Here is a 19691-nt window from a genome sequence, read left to right on the forward strand (position 1 = left end):
AGCGTATGTAACCCGAGGTACCACTGTACACCCGTACAACTAAGATTTGAGCTACCATAAAAATTGACCCTGAGGCACCCCAAAGGGCGACCAGCATTTCCCTAGTTCCCTATTCTAGAGGATGATCTGTGCCTACAAATCTGGGTGCAGAATCCGGCTGCCAGCCAGGTCGACTCAGTTTGACTCAGTTCCCAGAACCAGACTCTGGGACAAGCTTCGGGCCACTACCATCGATAGAAGGCTACTATATTTAATTCATTCCGGACAGCGCTGGCCCCCGGCCTCTTGAGTGAGATGGGCGCACAACCCTAGAGTCTGTCAAGACTGGCCCGTATGGGCAGGGGTACCTTTACTTTGTGGGACGCGGGTGGCGCTGTGGGTTAAAGCCTCAGCACCTAGGGCTTGCCGATCGAAAGGTCGGCGGTTCGAATCCCCGCGGCGGGGTGCGCTCCCGTTGTTCGGTCCCAGCGCCTGCCAACCTAGCAGTTCGAAAGCACTCTCGGGTGCAAGTAGATAAATAGGGACCGCTTACCAGCGGGAAGGTAAACGGCGTTCCGTGTGCGGTTCTGGCTCGCCAGAGCAGCGATGTCACGCTGGCCACGTGACCCGGAAGTGTCTTTGGACAGCGCTGGCCCCCGGCCTCTTTGAGTGAGATGGGCGCACAACCCTAGAGTCTGGCAAGACTGGCCCGTACGGGCAGGGGTACCTTTACCTTTTTTTATATTTAATTCAGGTAGTACATTCAAATACGGCCCTTAGAGTCAGGTGCAGCCGGCTGGGGCACTTAACAGACCCCATTAAAACATTTAAGGGTGTTGGGCAAGGGTGCCTTTTGGCCCCTTTATTATTCAATTTTTATTTAAATAACCTGGTAACCACTCTCCATAACCTCGACTACCACCCTCCGAAGTTAGCAAACCAGCACATCACGGCTCTGCTTTACGCAGACTACGTGCTAATACTATCCAGAACCCCCGTAGGGCTTAGAAGAGCTCTAAGAAAATTAGCTGCCCATTGTGAGACGGAATGTCTGGGGTGAGTGATATCACCTCTCAGGGAGCAATTGGATATTTGGGACAGAGGGCTGTGCTACTTGGCAGGACTGTGCCAACTTAGTGCGTGTGTGTGGGTTTTGTTGCAGGCAGGTTAGGGCAAGTATTTGTTTTATTTGGGTTCTTCTGCAGCAGAGGTGCCTGGCAATCTACATGAAAAAAAAGTTTTTAAAAAACGATTGGTTGGTTGCATTTATCACCTCCCTCTCCTGTCAAAAGAACCCCGGGAGGCAAACAACAAATAATAAAAACATATTTAAACATCATCAAAACATTGCCAAAGAAGATGCAAACTAGGAAAGATCTCAACTTAAACGTGACCCCAAAAAAATGAATCACAGCCCAAAAACCAATAGCCAGAGAGTTAACAACCTATAAAAACAGTCTTTAGAAGACCAATGTCATAGGGTGGATCTTCAAACATTCAAATTCCAGAGTCTTGGAAATCTTTAAGAGACCAGCAAGTGAGCTATTCTGGTTAGCGTTCATTTTTCATATTAGCATCAATATGTGTGCACAGCATGGCAATTGGCAAACAAGTCTACAAATGGAGCTGGGCATGTTTAGCCTGGAGAAGAGGAGGTTAAGGGGTGATATGATAGCCATGTTCAAATCTATAAAAGGATGTCACATAGAGGAGGGAGAAAGGTTGTTTTCTGCTGCTCCAGAGAAGCGGACACGGAGCAATGGATCCAAACTACAAGAAAGAAGATTCCACCTCAACATTAGGAAGAACTTCCTGACAGTAGGAGCTGTTCGACAGTGGAATTTGCTGCCAAGGAGTGTGGTGGAGTCTCCTTCTTTGGAGGTCTTTAAGCAGAGGCTTGACAACCATATGTCAGGAGTGCTCTGATGGTGTTTCCTGCTTGGCAGGGGGTTGGACTCGATGGCCCTTGTGGTCTCTTCCAACTCTATGATTCTATGGTTCTAGTCCACAATATTTATTACAGAAGCCTGTCCCACACACGTAACAGGGGCAAATACCCTTTGTTTGGCCAGATTGAGAACAATAAGAAGAAGCATTCGTTCTCCGAAGATTCCCTTCCAGGTCGCCTGGAGTTACTCCTCACTCACCCCAGGTGAGCGACTGTTTCACCAAGGTTGCACAGTGCTCTGACCTTCCTCCTTCCCTTCTTTGGCTTCTCTTGCTCTCACTCCCAGGTGTACGGCGCTGCCATCCAGTTCTACGAGTCCTTCCCGCGGGAACGCCTCTCGGAGCGACAGTGCATGTGGCTGAACCTCCTCACCGTCGTCGACCGGCGCCCCATCACCAGCAAATCGGTGCAGACGCGCAAGAGCATCTGTGTCCTGTCCCACTGGCCCTTTTTTGACGTCTTCCGGAAATTCCTCACTTTCCTCTACCGCTACAGCATCTCGGGGCCTCATGTTCTTCCGCTTGAGGCGTAAGTTGGGGATGCGGCCGATAGGATTGGGGCCTCTCTGTGTGGTTGCGAGGCCTGAAACGTAAGCAGAACCTTAGCTAGATAACGGCCACAGCTCCCTCTCATCTGATATGGTAGATGGCAGAATGTCTTGCCAGAGTGGCGCATGCTCTATTTATCTCCTGCATGGACTACTGCAATGCTCTCTGTGTGGGGCTACCTTTGAAGGTACCTTTGAACTACAACTGATCCAGAATGCAGCAACTAAATGGTGACTGGGAGTGGCCACCGAGACCACATAACACCAGTCCCGAAATACCTACATTGGCTCCCAGGACGTTTCCGAGCACAACATTTAAGGCCCTAAATAACCTCGGCCCAGTATACCTGAAGGAGCGTCTCCACCCCCATCGTCCTGCCTGGACACTGAGGTCCAGCACCGAGGAACTTGTGGCATTTCCCTCAGAAGTGAGGTTGCAGGGAACCAGACAGAGGGCCTTCTCAGCAGTGGCACCTGCCCTGCGGAACGCCCTCCCATCAAATGTCAAGGAAATAAACTATAAACAACTCCCACGATAATAATAATAATAATAATAATAATAATAATAATAATAATAATAATAATTTATTTATACCCCGCCCATCTGGCTGGGCTTCCCCAGCCACTCTGTGCGGCTTTCAACAAAATATTAAAATACAGTAATGCATCAAACATTAAAAGCTTCCCTTTAAAAAGGGCTGCCTTCAGATGTCTTCTAAAAGTCTGGTAATTGTTGTTCTCCTTGACATCTGGTGGGAGGGTGTTCCACAGGGCGGGTGCCACCACCGAGAAGGCCCTCTGCCTGGTTCCCGGTAACTTGGCTTCTCGCAGTGAGGGAACCGCCAGAAGGCCCTCAGAGCTGGACCTCAGCGTCCGGGCAGAACGAGGGGGGTGGAGACGCGCCTTCAGTTATACTGGTCTGAGGCCGTTTAGGGCTTTAAAGGTCAGCACCAACACTTTGAATTGTGCTTGGAAACGCACTGGGAGCCAATGTAGGCTATCCCTGTCCAGATAGGGGCGTAGCTGGGCCACCAGCCGAAGCTGATGGAAGGCACTGCGACTTTAAAGGAGGAATAGACAAAATCCTGGAGGAGAGGGCTCTGTGGTTTCTAGCCACAATGTTTATACTCTTGCCCCCACAGCTGGAGGGCAGTAATGCTTCTGAATCAGGCGGATCATTGGCCTGATCCAGCAAAGCTCTTCCTATGCCTGTAAGCTGCTGTTACAGGGCAGAGATGGCGATTGTGGTTTCATTTGGTGGGTGTGGGTGTGTGTGGGTGTGGAAGGGTGTTCTTCTTCCCTGTGACTTCTCTGTTGCTCTTTCCAGGCACATCTCTCATTTCATGCACAATGTCCCCTTCCCATCTCCACAGCGGCCTCGGATCCTGGTTCAGGTAAGCAGAAAGTGGAGGAACCCAGAGCCTTTGCTCATCCTGTTGTTGGCAGCGGGGGGGAAGGGGTTGCAGGTCGCACCTTCCCCGGGTGACGGGGAATCGGCTGGGCAATTCCATTGTGTTAGCAGTAGTGTTGTGGCAAACTCAGAGGTGCACATTGCGTTCATAATAGTCACAACCGCACTTCCTTGGCACCGTACCCCCTTCTAAGATTATACATAAATATGCATTGTTATTGTTGTTGTTATATTATTTCAATTTATATAATGCCCAGGAGGTCCCAGGATGGTGTATAACGTTATAAAAACACTTTACAGTACATCAGTGATAAAAACACAATGAAAAGCATACCGACAGACAGCCTAATAATAAAATAAGTCGTCATGATAACAGTCCTCTCCCCCACGGTTTCATAGGCCATAGATCAGGAATAGGCAAACTCCGGCCCTCCAGATGTTTGGACTACAATTCCCATCATCCCTAGCTAACAGGACCAGTGGTCAGGGATGATGGGGGTTGTAGTCCCAAACATCTGGAGGGCCGGAGTTTGCCTATGCCTGTCATAGATAGCCATCGGCCTAGGTAAAGAGGAATGCCTTCGCCTGGCGCCTAAAGACATATAATGGTGGCATCAGGTGAGCCTCTCTCATCAATTGGGGAGCCACCACAGAAAAGGCCCTCATAACTAGGGATGTATTGGAACAATCAGTATAGATCTCCATGTGTTTGCCTTTCAGTTAAGTTTACTATTTTCTCCACATCCAATGATTTGGATTGCTCCAATATCTTATTATGTTGTGTTTTCCTTGAAGTTCCACTGTACACAATGGAACTTGCCTGTCGTCCTCTTGAAACTGGAGCACCTTGAGATTTCAGTGCTCCTGAATGCTTAGCTTTGGAGCATACATTACATCTCCTCCTCAGTGTTCTTCCCGCACTCCTCCAGAGTGACCCTGGGAGCCGATCCTCAGGGGCCGTCTTACCTATTTCCTCTCCCGATTGGCTCCAAACAGTACAAAGGGTGAGGAGACTTCTTCTCATTGGCTTAAAACAGGCATGGCCAAACTTGGCCCTCCAGCTGTTTTGGGACTACAACTCCCATCATCCCTAGCTAACAGGACCAGTGGTCAGGGATGGTGGGAATTGTAGTCCCAAAACAGCTGGAGGGCCAAGCTTGGCCATGCCTGGAGCCTTAAAAGCTCCCCTTTTCATGCTGGTTGGGTGCCTCTAGGGTGCTGTGAATTGACGGATCCTGTTGCTGATATAGCAATGGGTCTTTGACTCCCCTGCAACCCTAGACCGCTACACCTCTGTCTGTTAGGCAGCTGAAGAACAAGCCATTGGTCAAGCCAGGACCTTCTACGTAATAACCATTTGCTCAACCCCTGAGTGATGCTTGGAGAGAGGCCCTTAGCTCTTAGCTGGTCAGTCCGCCTACCTTGCATTAAGGAGGTCCCAGGCATCTCCAGGTCACACCAGGAATTGCCCCCCTCTCTGAAACCCTGGAGAGCTGTGCTGCCAGTCTGTATAGGAAATTCTGAGCTGGATAGATATTGAAAGTATAAAACTAGGAATCTGAAGATTATGGTTCATCTGGAGCGGAGGATTGAGAAGTGACCTCCGACCTCTGATGGACATGCATGTTTTGCAGTACAGTGGTACCTCGGGTTACAAACACTTTGGGTTACAGACTCCGCTAACCCAGAAATAGTACCTCGGGTTGAGAACTTTGCTTCAGGATGAGAACAGAAATCGTGCTCCGGCAGCAGCAGGAGGCCCCATTAGCTAAAGTGGTACCTCAGGTTAAGAACAGTTTCAGATTAAGAACAAACCTCCGGAACGAATTAAGTTCGTAACCAGAGATACCACTATAATCTAGGTGTTGCGCTAATAAAGGACAGGTTTTGGTCTGCACTGCTGATTGTTTAAGCTGTATCTAAAGCTGTGTTTTCTCTTTAACAAATCACTCAGGAGTCAGTTCTTCTCTTCCTCTCCCCTCTCCCTTCTTTTTGCCTGTCCAGATGTCTTCCTACGATAACATGCTTCTGTGCCAGCCTGTTTCATCTCCTCTGCCACTCAGGTATGCTCTTCTGACGTTATGAGATCTGCTGCTAACTTAACTCCAGTTTCGCCCAAGGGAGCTTCTGCCTGGACCAGCGTGTCGTGTGAAACTACGGTCTGGCTCATGCGGGACCATGTGCAAAGTGTAACTCTATATAAACAGCTTGGGATGAGTTTGCATGTGAGATCGATTTATCCCACGCATGCCTACTTGACCACTGCAATCTGAAGAACTGGGACTGTTGCAGGTGCCACGAAATACCGCTATGTGTTTATAATAAATTGATATATCATCGTGGCAGCACGCAAACCTTGGAACTCCCTGCCTATTGACAAGCACCTTTGCTAGATTTCTTTCAGTGCCTGCTTAGGAATGCTTTAAGACAAGCCTATCCTAGACATGTGGAACACGGGTGGCGCTGTGGGTTAAACCACAGAGACTAGAACTTGCCGATCAGAAGGTCGGCGGTTCAAATCCCCACGACGGGGTGAGCTCCCGTTGCTCAGTCCCTGCTCCTGCCAACCTAGCAGTTCAAAAGCACGTCAAAGTGCAAGTAGATAAATAGGTACCACTCCGGTGGGAAGGTAAACAGTGTTTCCGTGCGCTGCTCTGGTTTGCCAGAAGTGGCTTAGTCATGCTGGCCACATGACCCGGAAGCTGTACGCCGGCTCCCTCGGCCAATAAAGCGAGATGAGTGCCGCAACCCCAGAGTCGTCCGCGACTGGACCTAATGGTCAGGGGTCCCTTTACCTTTACTATCCTAGACATGTAGTATCCTGACATGTGTTTTAATCTGGGTTTTTAAAAGCTATTTTAACTATTAAAATGTTTCAAATAACTGCTTTTAACTGCTTTTGTTTCCACTGTGTACATTTAAAGGTAAATTTAACAGTAAGCAAAGATGAAAACATATCGGCCTTCACATGGCTGCATAGGCTTCCCTAAACAAAAATGCTTTTGTGTAGGTGCCAAAAAGTTTTAAATTAAATTCAGTACAGTGGTACCTCGGGTTACATACGCTTCAGGTTACAGACTCCGCCAACCCAGAAATAGTACCTCAGGTTAAGAACTTTGCTTCAGGGTGAGAACAGAAATCGTGCTCCGGCAGCAGCAGGAGGCCCCATTAGCTAAAGTGGTGCTTCAAGTTAAGAACAGTTTCAGGTTAAGAACGGACCTCCGGAACAAATTAAGTACTTAACCCAAGGTACCACTGTAGTAATTTTTTAATATGGAATTACTGGGGGCTGGTGGAAAAGCTGCCTTGATCTTCGCCTCAGGCGTCAAAATGCCATGGGCCGGCCTTGTTATTTGTATATAATGTGGGGGAATGTAACCAGACTAGCGTTCCTGGGATAATGGAACTGAGCTAGTTGGGTTCCTAAAGGGCTTGGGGAGTCAGTTGCCTTTTCACCGACCAAGACCTTCTTTCCTTACAGTGGTGCTAGCTTCCTCACACTGCTGCAGACACTGGGTCCCGAAAACGCCGTGGCCCTCCTTGTGGCGGTGCTGACGGAGCAGAAGCTGCTCATCCACTCCCTGCGGCCGGACGTCTTGACCAGCGTGGGCGAAGCCTTGGTCTCTGTGAGTCGGGGCTCCTGGGTGGCCTTTGGGGGTTCAGGTGGGGCGGAGGATAGGGGGGCAGCAGTAGGCAAAGCCAGTAAGAGGTGGAGCCAGAGACCATGACAGGCAGAGCCAGCTAAACCCACATTCACCCCATACCTTTAAAGCTCTATGATGCTGGTTTCAACCACTATATTCTTCCCCTCAAGAATTCAACCATGATTAAATGGGCCGGCCCAAGACTTTGGCCATAACATAGATATGAGCCAATGGAAAGAATAGAATAGAATAGAATTTATAATTTATTCCCTGCCCATCTGGCTGGGTTTCCCCAGCCACTCTGGGCGGCTTCCAACAAAGTATTAAAATATAGTGGTCTGTTAAACATTAAAAGCTTCCCCAAACAGGGCTGCCTTCAGATGTCTTCTAAAAGTCTGGCAGTTGTTCTTCTCTTTGACATCTAGTGGGAGGGGTGGGTGGGAAAACTTATGGAAAGTAAACTGGAAATTTACGGTGTGCTAAAGCAGCGAGCCTCTTGGGCTTGCCAATCAGAAGGTCGGCAGGTTCGAATCCCCGCAGCGGATTGAGCTCCCGTTGCTCGGTCCCTGCTCCTGCCAACCTAGCAGTTCAAAAGCACACCAGTGCAAGTAGATAAATAGGTACCGCTCCAGCAGGCCTTTCCGTGCGCTGAGCTGGTTCGCCAGAAGCGGCTTAGTCATGCTGGCCACATGACCCGGAAAAACTGTCTGCGGACAAACGCCGGCTCCCTCGGCCTGAAAGCGAGATGAGCACCGCAACCCCAGAGTCTTTCGCAGCTGGACTTAACTGTCAGGGGTCCTTTACCTTTTTTATACTCTAAGGGACAACCTTTTAAAAATGTTATATCGTTGGTATTTGACTATCAAAAATGTATAGAAGCATCCCCAATACCTGCTGGTGATGTGGAGAAACATGCAGTACCATGTATCATATGTGGTGGGTGTGTAAAAAGATCAAAGCCATCTGGAATAATATTTATTTAGAACTTTAAAAAATGTTAAAAGTAAAAGATGAAGGGTGGTTTACAGCACATAAAAAAATTTCAATACCCAGAGTGGTTTAACCAGGCATGGGCAAACTCGGCCCTCCAGATGTTTTGGGACTACAACTCCCATCATCCCTGACCACTGGTCCTGTTAGCTAGGGATGATGGGAGTTGCAGTCCCAAAACATCTGGAGGGCCGAGTTTGCCTATGCCTGGGTTTAACAACACTTCTTCCCAGGAAACTCTGGGAGTTATAGCTCTGTGAGCGGGAATTCTCATCACCCGTAGCAAACTACAGTTCCCAGAAAATTTTTTTTTGGGGGGGGAGAGAAGCTTGAAGTGGGATAGCACTGCTTTAAATGTGCAGTGCATATGGACCCCCGGTTTCCTCCATCTAGGCCTCGCAACATACAGTGGTGCCTCGCAAGACGAAATTAATTCGTTCCGCGAGTCTCTTCGTCTAGCGGTTTTTTCGTCTTGCAAAGCAACCCTATTAGCGGATTAGCGCTATTAGCGGTTTAGCGGCTATTAGCGGCTATTAAAGGCTTAAGGGATTAGCGGATTAGCTGCTAAAAGGCTATTAGCGGCTTAGCGGCTTAGAAAAAGGGGGTGGGGAGCGGAAAAAAATCTCAAGACTCGCAAGACATTTTCGTCTTGCGAAGCAAGCCCATAGGGAAATTCGTCCTGCGAAGCGCATCGAAAAACGGAAAACCCTTTCGTCTAGCGGGTTTTCCGTCTTGCGAGGCATTCGTCTTGCGGGGTACCACTGTATTTTTATTCCCCTGCCAGATCCTTCCAAGGCCCCCAGCCCTCACCTCTGTGTTTGCTCCCCCCAGATGATATTCCCGCTGCACTGGCAATGCCCTTACATCCCCCTCTGCCCGCTCACCCTGGCCGACGTGCTGTGCGCCCCGGTGCCCTTCATCGTCGGGGTCCACTCCAGCTACTTCGACCTCTACGACCCGCCGCACGACGTCATCTGCGTCGATCTGGACACCAATACCATCTTCCAGTGAGTGCCGCAAGCGGATGGGGGGGGGCGCGACCTGCTCCCCATCCCCTTTGCAAGGACTCCCCGCCGCCCCCTTCCATAGCTGTCAACTTACAGATTTGAAAATAAGGGACCAGCAGCCTCGAAAATAAGGGATCAGCAGCCAAAATGAGGGATACTTTGATAAAATACATATTTTGTTGCGTGCAAATGGCTTTAGATACCTATTAGGTCCATAAATTACCATATAGCATATATTCAACAGAAAAAAACAGCAACAATTTGTTGTTGACAAAGCAAGCTGGACATAGAAAGGGCCCCATTACCTTCAGTAGCTTGTTTAAGAGACATCCTCAATAAGGGACAGCAGCGAGACATGGCGCTGGAATAAGGGACTGTGCCGCCAAATACGGGACGCTTGACAGCTATGCCGCCTTCTCTCTCTTTTTAAACTTGTTCGTTTTATTAAACTTTAAGAGATCGGCACAAATCGTATCTGCATCAATATAAATGACTTTCAGGGTTTAAGATCTCCCTCGTTCGTATTACAGTAACTAGCAAAGGGTGCCCCCCCCCCCACTTCGTGTGGAGCAGTGGTTAGAGTGTCGGGCCGGGTGCTAGGAGACCAGGGTTTGAATCCCCGCTTGGTCACGAGGCTCACTCCCTGGGACAAGTCCCTGCCTCTCAGCCTAAGCTACCTCACAAGGTTGTTGTGGGATTAAATGAAGAGAACCGTGAGGCCACCTTGAGCTCTGTGGAGAAGAAAATGAGGTGGGATATAAATGCTACAAATAAATAATACAGTGGTGCCTCGCAAGACGAAATTAATTCGTTCCGCGAGTCTCTTCGTCTAGCGGTTTTTTCGTCTTGCGAAGCAACCCTATTAGCGGATTAGCGCTATTAGCGGTTTAGCGGCTATTGGCGGCTATTAAAGGCTTAAGGGATTAGCGGATTAGCTGCTAAAAGGCTATTAGCGGTTTAGCGGCTTAGAAAAAGGGGTGGGGAGCGGAAAAAAATCTCAAGACTCGCAAGACATTTTTGTCTTGCGAAGCAAGCCCGTAGGGAAATTCGTTCTGCGAAGCACATGAAAAACGGAAAACCCTTTCGTCTAGCGGGTTTTCCGTCTTGCGAGGCATTCGTCTTGTGGGGTACCACTGTAATAATAATAATAATAATAATTAATTTATAATAATTATTTAGTATTTTTCCCCCGCCCATCTGGCTGGGGTATAAATCATACTTTATGGGTTAAAACAGTTGTTTTTTGTTAATTCAAGGTTCTTCAGTGCCCATTACTCTGTAGATAAATCTGTGGGTCTCTCCATTAGTATCCCACTGTTCCTCCAAGGAGCTCAAGGTAGGGAATATGGCCCCCTTATTTCCCCCCCTCTGTGACGTAGGGTAGGCCGAGAGTGAGCGGCAAGGCCTGAGGTCACGCCCATGGCTCAGAGGGAATTCGAACCCTGCACTCTCCCAGCTCCTCATCCAGAAGTCTGGCCACACTGGATCTCACTCCCCGCTTGCTGTTTGTCTTCGTGCAAGATTTCCCTGTTGGGGAATCAGTGCAGCTGGGGAATCTGTTTTCAAAAGAGCAACTCTGGGAAGGGGTCCTCTTTGCAGGTGGGGAGCAGGCAGGGAGGGGTGGGGGAACGCCGTGGCTGCAGGGCGGGCCGGCAGGAGGCACTAACCGTAAAGGCAGCTTTGCTCCATGCGCAGGTGCGAGGAAAGGAAGCTGCTGTCGACGCGGTCGCTGCCTCGGAAGCCTTGCAAGGTGCTCTTGGCTTGCTTGAACTCCCTGTACCATCAGCTGGATGAAAGTGAGTAGTCACTGCATGCAGTGAAGGGAATCAGGATCAGAGGGGATGCAAATGTTGTGACACGAAACCATGGCTAACGCTCCTCTCTTTCCTCCATCCAAACAAGCATGGTTCATGGGCATATCCCACGCCAGTAGAAGCACTCAGGGAAGGGGTGCAACAGGGTCTGTGTGGGAATCTGGCCAGGGGAAGTCCCGAGAGCCAAATAGAGAGGCCCGGAAGGCCCTCCCCTAGGTCTGCGGTTCCCTGTGGTTAATGTGAGCCAAGGTTTATAAACCAACAAACCGTGGTTTAGGCCTCTCTATCTGGCCCTTGGTACTTTCCTCAGGCCACACCCCTCAGAACTCCTCGCTGCCACGCCCCTCTCTCCAGGCCACACCCCTCGGAACTCCTCTGCCACACCCCTCAGAACTCCTCGCTGCCACACCCCTCTCTCCAGGCCACACCCCTCGGAACTCCTCTGCCACACCCCTCAGAACTCCTCGCTGCCACGCCCCTTTCTCCAGGCCACCCCCCTCAGAACTCCTCTCTGCCACGCCCCTCTCCCCAGACCACACCCCCTCATCAGTTGTTCCGCCTGGCCTTTGGCTTGGAATCAACTTGATCCCCTCCCCCTCTTTCCTTTTTCCTTTCTCCTTCTGTGATGGAACTCCTATTTGGGGACTTCCCTGGCTTTTTCTGGCCCACGTAGGACCAGTCTGGATAGTTGGCCTTGGTGAAGATTTGACGTTTTCATCCCCCAAAAGTTTTTCATTTGAGTTTCTACTGAAATGAGGCTGCATCTTAATGTTGTATTTTAATCTTGTTTTTCAGTTTTTATTTTAATCAATTGTTTTTATATCTGGTGTTAGCTGCCTTGAGCCCAGTCTTGGCTGGGGAGGGTGGGGTATAAATAAAATTTGTTGTTGTTGTTGTTGTTGTTGTTGTTGTTGTTGTTGTCATCATCAACCCTGCTTCACACCCTCTTTGAGTGTTTTGTCCTGGCTGTGGATGTGCCCCTGAGCTCTGATCTTGTCTCTTTGCTTGCCTGGGTAGATGATAGAGAGGCGGCCCCAGGACCAACATTTTGGGGGGTTTTACAACAGGAAATAAACTGCCACAAGGGCTGGATTCAATCAGCAGTCGCTCAGGATTAGGCCCTCAGGCCGGACTTTGAACATGCCTGGCTTACAAACAAATATTATTGCAACCATTTCTGACTCATAAAATTTGGAAGTGATACCAATACGAAGATGGGTCCGAGCCCCACGTTGGGCAAAAAAAAACTTCCCGTATTGGACTAGATGAACCTTGTGGTTCTCCTTCCAGCTCTACAACTCTATGATTCTGTGAGGTAATCCTGCTGACAGGATCCCTGATAGGTTGGCCACCCAACCTCCGCTTAGAAACCACGAGGGCAGCCTTTCTCAACCTGTGGTTCCCCAGATGTTGCTGGACTACAACTCCCATCATCCCAACTAGCAAGGCCAGAGCTCAGGGATGATGGGAGTTGTAGTCCAACCACATCTGGGGAACCACAGGTTGAGAACCACTGCACAGGTTGAGAGCCAGTGTGGTGTAGTGGTTAAGAGCGGTAGTCTCGTAATCTGGGGAACTGGGTTCGCTTCCCTGCTCCTCCACATGCAGCTGCTGGGTGACCTTGGGCCAGTCACACTTCTCTGAAGTCTCTCAGCCCCACTCACCTCACAGAGTGTTTGTTGTGGGGGAGGAAGGGAAAGGAGAATGTTAGCCGCTTTGAGACTCCTTAAAGGGAGTGAAAGGCGGGATATCAAATCCAAACTCTTCTTCTTCTTCTTCACTAGGGTAAGAGAACCTGAATACCTCCTTAACATCCTTGTCGCCCTCTCCTCTGCAGTGTATAACCGGCCCGTCGAGGAAGCCACCCTGGAATTCCTGTTGACCGACTACGATGTCATCTACGGCCGGCGGAAACAGCTGGAACTGGACATCCAGGGGGCTTTCCTGCGCTTCATGGCCTGCCTCCTGAAGGGCTACCGCTGTTACCTCCTGCCCATTACGCAGGCGCCCTCTGAGAAGACCCGCGACTCCAGTAGCCTCTTCAACCTCCAGGGTACGGCAAGACAGGGGAGGGAGCTGTCATGGCACCCGGGTCCTCCGTGGGGGCTTCCCCTGGAGGACAGGATGCTCGGCTAGAGGGGCCACAGGCCTGATCCACGAGCCAGGCTCTTAGAACCGTAGAATTGTCCGGCCCAGCTCCCTGCAATCTTTCGCCCCACGTGGGGTTCAAACCCACGACCTTGAGATTAAGAGAATCATGCTCTTCCGACTGAGCTATCTTCTTATGTTCCAGTGAGGGAGGGCATATTCATGGAGGATATCAGCAGCTTCTGGTCGCAGGGACTATATTCTGCCTCCCAAGATGACATAGACCATTGAGACGTATAAAACGTAGACATGTGTTTTAGTTTTATTTACAGCTTTGTCATTGATCTTTCCTTTTGAATAAAGGGTTGCTTTTCTGATAATTTTGTCTCTTTGTTTTTGCAAAGCCTCTTTGAGGTTTTTTGCTTGTTTTCTGCAATCATATGGTAGATAAATTTTATGAGATGCATACATTACAACAACAACAAAATGTTTGAGGCTTTTCGCTTGTTTTTTTTTATAAGCAGTATACAAACTTTATGAAATGTGTTTTATGATGCAGGTGTTAGCCTGGTTTTTAGCCTTCAGCTTTTGGCTAAAAATAATTTGAATTATTTTTTCAAATTTTTAAAATAGCTGTTTCGTCGCTTTATTTTTTTGCAAAACCTCTTTGAGGTTTTTTGCTTGTTTTCTGCAATCATACAGTACATAAATTTCATGAGATGACTAGATAACAACGGCAAAGACAACGGCAATATCTTGAGTGCAGATTTGAACCTGAGTCTACCTGGCCCTAGTCCAGTGCTCTAACCACTATGCCACCACTGCCTCCCATTCTCTCCCCTCCCCAATCCAGGCTTCCTGAAGTCACGTGACCGGGCGTATCACAAGTTTTACGGGCAGCTCCTCCGCACCCAACTCTTCACGCAGTTCATTGAAGAGTGCTCCTTCGTCAACGACCGGCACACGTCCCTAGAGTTCTTCGATTCCTGCGTGGAGAAGGTGGGTTCAGCTGGGGCCCAGGAAATGGCTGCTGTACAGATCAGGCTATTGAACAGTCAAAATGAGATTTGGTGAATTTCATCTGTCAAGTGTGCTACTTAAAGCAATGGGGGGATACTTCAGTCAAGGGTGGGTGGCTGTTCCCGCAGTCCTTAATCCAGTCCCAGTACAGTGGTCCCTTGGTTCTCAAATGCCTTGGTACTCAAACAACTTGGAACCCAAACACTGCAAACCCAGAAGTAAGTGTTCCGGTTTGCGAACTTTTTTGAGAAGCTGAATGTGCTCCGTTTTGAGTGTTACAATTCCGATTTGAGTGCCACACTTCCCTTTTGAGTGTTACGCAGAGGACTGTCTGTTTTTGCTATTTTCGTTTTTGTTTTTGCGGCTCTTTTTGTTTTGTTTTTGTGACGTGTGGAACCCAGTTCAGCTACTGATTGATTGTGTGACTGCAGTACATTGTTTATTGCTTTAATTTTATGGATCAATGGTCTCATTCGAAAGTAAAATTCATGTTAAATTGCTGTTTTAGGGGTTGTTTTTAAAAGTCTGGAACGGATTAATCCGTTTTACGTTACTTTCTATGGGAAAGCACGCCTTGGTTTTGGAACGCTTTGGTTTCGGAACGGACTTCTGGAACGGATTAAGTTTGAGATCCAAGGTACCACTGTAAGGCTTTTGCAGTCTACAGGAGCTCCTTGAAATGGTCATTAAATTTAAAAAGGGACTTTAAAAAGTGACCGCTTCCTAGATCCCCTGATGTGAGGCCACGATTCCACGTTGATGCACGTCACAATATCATCTCTCTCTCTTCTGCCATCGCTGTTCCCGCTCAGGTGCAAGTGGACCTGGAGAAGATGGAGGAATCTCCCCTGATTGAACTAGACGACACTCACGGCAGCGAACACACCGTCTTCATCATGCCCCCGGAGGAGCCCACCGGACCCAATGGCGCTGAGCTGCCACCGCGCTACCAGTGAGTTCTGCTGGAATCACAGCATGGCAGAGTTGGGAAGGGGCCCCTCAGGAGTCATCCAGCCCAACCCTCTGTGATGCAGAAATCACAGCTAAAGAGTCCCTGGCCAAACAGCTCGTACTATCAGGACGTTCCTCCTAACGTTTAGTCGGAACTTCTTTTCTTGCAACTTGAACGCCTTGCTTCAGGTCCTGCCTTCTGGAGCAGCGGAAATCTAGCTTGCTCCACCTTCGACGTGACAGCCCTCCAAATCTGTGTCTTCTGTGTCACTTACCATAACACACACTGATTTTGTGTGTATAAATTGGGGGTGTGGGAGGAACGTAAACAGTTTAGATAATTTTGTTCAAACGTTGAGAGAGAGCATAGCTTGAGATTTCGTTTTTGTTTTTGTTTTTTTGGGTTGCATCAGAATGTTGACCCTACTCAGATAAGACCCTGTGAAATTAATTAGTGGGCCTGCAATCTTCCCGGTCACACCTTGAGGTGACCAGCAGAAGCCAGGGTGGGGCTTGACATGGAGAGGAGAGCCTCTTTGGGGAAGGCTTATAACTCAGCAGCAGAACAGCCCCTGCCTTGCAAGAAGAATTCCATCCCAAAATGTCCAGAAAAGTTTCCTGTCTGAAATCCTGGAGAGCGCTACTGCCAGTCCGTGTCAGCAATATTGAGCTAGATGCACTAACCGTCCAACTCAAGTGACTCATTTTCTTATTTATTCAGAACAGTGAGGACTAGAATCTTACTTTCCTTTTGCAGGAAGGGGCTGCCGCTCAGTGCTATAGCATCTGCTTTGCAAATTTGCATAAAAGCCCGGAGAGCTGCTGACCGTCAGTGTGGTCAGTACTGAGCTAGGGGGACAGCGGTCTGATTCTGTATATGACCGTTCCTATGTGCCTGTTTAGAACTATTCAGAAGCAGGAGGTCTAGAAACTTGCTTTATTTCAAGGGGGAAGGCCACAACTCAGCCGACCGCCTCCTTCTCTCTCTTCACGCCAGGTACGACGGCTTCCCCAGGCTGCAGGCCAAGCTCTTTGAGCGGCCCCAGGACCAGCTCATGCCCTCACTCTGCCAAGCCCGGACCAGCGCTCCCAGCAGCCCAGCTCCACGCAGGACCAAACAGGTAGGGTTTGCGCCTAGGTTTGCAGCAGTGGCTACAGGTGTCCCCAGCCACTCTGGGCCTTATAGCTGTTGAATGGTTTCTTTAAATATTAAGGTTCATTATTGTTTCACAAGATGTGTATCTCTTTAAAGGCCTGAGCAAATAGCATGACCTAGTTATACAGCAGGTGCTGTTACGTTGTGTTAATTAAGCTGTGTCAGCAATTGGGTATAGTATATAAAGAGCAGCGCGTACCTCTCTCAGTACCCTGGTGAATGGGTCATACTTATAGATTTAATGTAATTTAATGTCAGAGGAGTTTTTGTTTTTGTAATTAAAGCCAAGCAAAAGTTATTTTTGCGTTTCTTCATTGTTTCCTGAATGTGTGGTCTCCCCAGCACGCTTTCTGCAGCGCAGTTAATCTGCTAAATAACCAACAATGGAACATAAAAAATTGTAAAACATGAGACATAAAAAAATTCCCGATACAGGGTTGCCTTCAGATGTCTTCCTAAAAGTCAGATAGGTTTTAATTCCTTGACATCTGATGAGAGGGTGTTCCTCAGGATGGGCGCCACTACCAAGAAGGCCCTCTACCTGGTTCCCTGTAACCTCACTTCTCGCAGGGAGGGAACCGCCAGAAGGCCCTCGGAGCTGGACCTTAAGGGCACTTTCACATTGCACATTTAAAGCGCCGTGTGTGAAATATCATTTTAAATAGACATGGCTTTCCCCCGCAAAGGATTCTGGGAGCTGGTCATTTGTTGAGGGTGCTGAGAGCTGTTAGGAGACCTCATTCCCAGAGCTGTTTTGACATTCAGTCCCTCTTCCCAGGGAACTCTGGGAGTTCTAGCTCTGTAAAGGGAATAGTGGTCTCCTAACTCGCAGCACCCTTAACTGACCACAGTTCCCAAGAGTCCTGCGGAGGAAGCCATGACGTTTTGAAAAGATACCACAGGGCTTTAGTAGTAGGTTTCAGATGTGGCCTAACCCTGGTTGATTAACTTCAGCAGGTCTGCTCTGGGTAGAAATAACCCTGGCTAATCCCTGTTGGGGACGCGGGTGGCGCTGTGGGTTAAACCACAGAGCCTAGGACTTGCCGATCAGAAGGTCGGCGGTTCGAATCCCCGCAACGGGGTGAGCTCCCGTTGCTCGGTCCCTGCTCCTGCCAACCTAGCAGCTCGAAAGCACGTCAAAGTGCAAGCAGATAAATAGGTACCACTGTGGTGGGAAGGTAAACGGCGTTTCCGTGCACTGCTCTGGTTTGCCAGAAGCGGCTTAGTCATTCTGGCCACATGACCCGGAAGCAGTATGCCGGCTCCCTCGGCCAATAAAGCGAGATGAGCACCGCAACCCCAGAGTCAGTCAGGACTGGACCTAATGGTCAGAGGTCCCTTTACCTTTACCTTAATCCCTGTTGACCTTGGGCTACAGTGCAGTTGAGAAATAAATTGTTCGAGTTCACTTGTGACCTTCTCTCTTTCTTCTCCCCAAAACCCCACAAATCTTCCCCACTCGAGGGACGATTCCAACAGATTCCACATAAAAAATTTGTGTCCTTGTGGAGATGGCAGTACCAGATCGGTGGCGCATGCCCTCCTGGCTTGCACTCTTTATAAAGGAAGGAGATTATCACCCCTCTTTTATTGTCCATTCCGGGTCACCCAGCCGTTTCTCTCTCTCTCTTTTTTTAAAAAAAATAATATTTATTAGAAGTTTAATAGTTACAGAAAAAAAAGAAAAAAAAACAATAAAAAATTAACAAACAATACATCGAAAATAAAAAGAAAGACAAAAAAATACATCAAAACAACAAGAAAAACAAAAAACATTTAAAAACACACCCAATATTTCCATATCTTTACCTTTCATTTACTTGTTTCATTGACCTCCTCACACCTCCCTTTTTTGTATTCCAGTTCAATTAGCTATTTCAGCAAATCCTTTCCATCTTTCTCAATTTTTTGTTCTATAATTTATCTTAACACAATCTAACTTTAAATTTTCCACTTTGGCCCATTAACAATCAGTTTTTGCTTAATTCTTTATAACATTTCTGCTAAAACCATATAACTTCATTCCAGCATTCTTCTAACATTCATTAATTTTGCAGTATTTCTGTAAATATACTTTGAATTTTTTCCAATCTTCTTCCACCAACTCTTCTCCCTGGTCTCTGATTCTGCCAGTCATTTCCGCCAATTCCATGTAGTCCATCAGCTTCATCTGCCATTCTCGCCCAGCCCTTTCCTTGGCAGATCATCAAGATGAGCAGGTGACAGCAAAGGTTGCAAGGGGTTTTTTTTAGCTGGGGCAATCAGAATAAGATCCACTATCTTATTGATTCAAAACCCTAAAATGTGTTTTATATAATTGACTTTTTATTTTTATTCTTTGTCTGTCTTATTGTTGTTTTATTGCTACGGCCGATGGCTGACGCAAATAACGATTCGTTCATTCATTCCCCACCGCTTCCAGGAAATGAAGGTAGCCCAGCGGGTGGCTCAGAAGTACTCCGCGATGCCCGATATGTGGGCTAAGTGCCTGCTGGGGCACTGCTACGGCCTGTGGTTCATCACGCTGCCCACCTACGTGCGGGCAGCAACCTCTAAGGTGCGGGCCCTGCAGACGGCCTACGAGGTGCTCAAGCAGATGGAGACCAAGAAGGTGGTGCTTCCCGATGAGGTAGTTGCTGGAGCCTGATGCCGTCTCCCCCATCTTTAGCGTGCAGAATTGGTTCGGTCCTTTGAATTCATCTGAACCGGCTTCTTATAATAAATAATAATAATAATATTTTTTTATTTATAGCCCACCCTTCCCGGTTCAGAAAACCGGGCTCAGGGCGGCTAACAACAAATTTAAAACACTTAATTGAAGCAACAAAAAACAGCATAAAATACAGTATAAAACGTGAATAACAATAAATTCAAAAATCAGTTTAGGGGGGAAATCCATCCAATAAACATTAGATGATCACCAGGGCTAGCTGGCTGAATTAGTGGGGCCAGCGAGGAGACCAGGGGAGAATTAGCTGTGGGGTCCCAGAGCGGGGAATCTTCATAAAAGGGGGACGGAAGGAAGAGGAATGAAAGATCAGGCTAAATTCAGGTTGAAAGCCAGGCGGAATAGCTCTGTCTTATGAGTCCTGCAGAAGGAGGTTAAATCCTGCAAGGCCCTGGTCTCATGGGACAC

At 48.3% G+C, this 19691-nt stretch overlaps 1 protein-coding gene across 3 annotated transcripts in view; it reads left to right on the plus strand.

Moving 5' to 3' along the window:
- Positions 1–19691, plus strand: part of DENND4B (DENN domain containing 4B) — a 57986-nt gene that overhangs the window by 19491 nt on the left and 18804 nt on the right. For 2 of the 3 annotated variants that reach the window (XM_083416421.1, XM_083416422.1), the window contains 11 exons: positions 2214–2455; positions 3802–3868; positions 5890–5948; positions 7367–7511; positions 9351–9526; positions 11222–11322; positions 13178–13393; positions 14282–14427; positions 15261–15400; positions 16397–16520; positions 18978–19184. In XM_083416421.1, coding sequence (XP_083272547.1) covers positions 2214–2455; positions 3802–3868; positions 5890–5948; positions 7367–7511; positions 9351–9526; positions 11222–11322; positions 13178–13393; positions 14282–14427; positions 15261–15400; positions 16397–16520; positions 18978–19184 — 1623 coding nt within the window. The remainder of the gene's footprint in view (positions 1–2213; positions 2456–3801; positions 3869–5889; positions 5949–7366; positions 7512–9350; positions 9527–11221; positions 11323–13177; positions 13394–14281; positions 14428–15260; positions 15401–16396; positions 16521–18977; positions 19185–19691) is intronic. The other variant, XM_083416423.1, reaches the window with a different exon arrangement.

Source organism: Podarcis tiliguerta, assembly GCF_965153285.1.
Source record: "Podarcis tiliguerta genome assembly, chromosome: 16".
Taxonomy (NCBI): domain Eukaryota; kingdom Metazoa; phylum Chordata; class Lepidosauria; order Squamata; family Lacertidae; genus Podarcis; species Podarcis tiliguerta.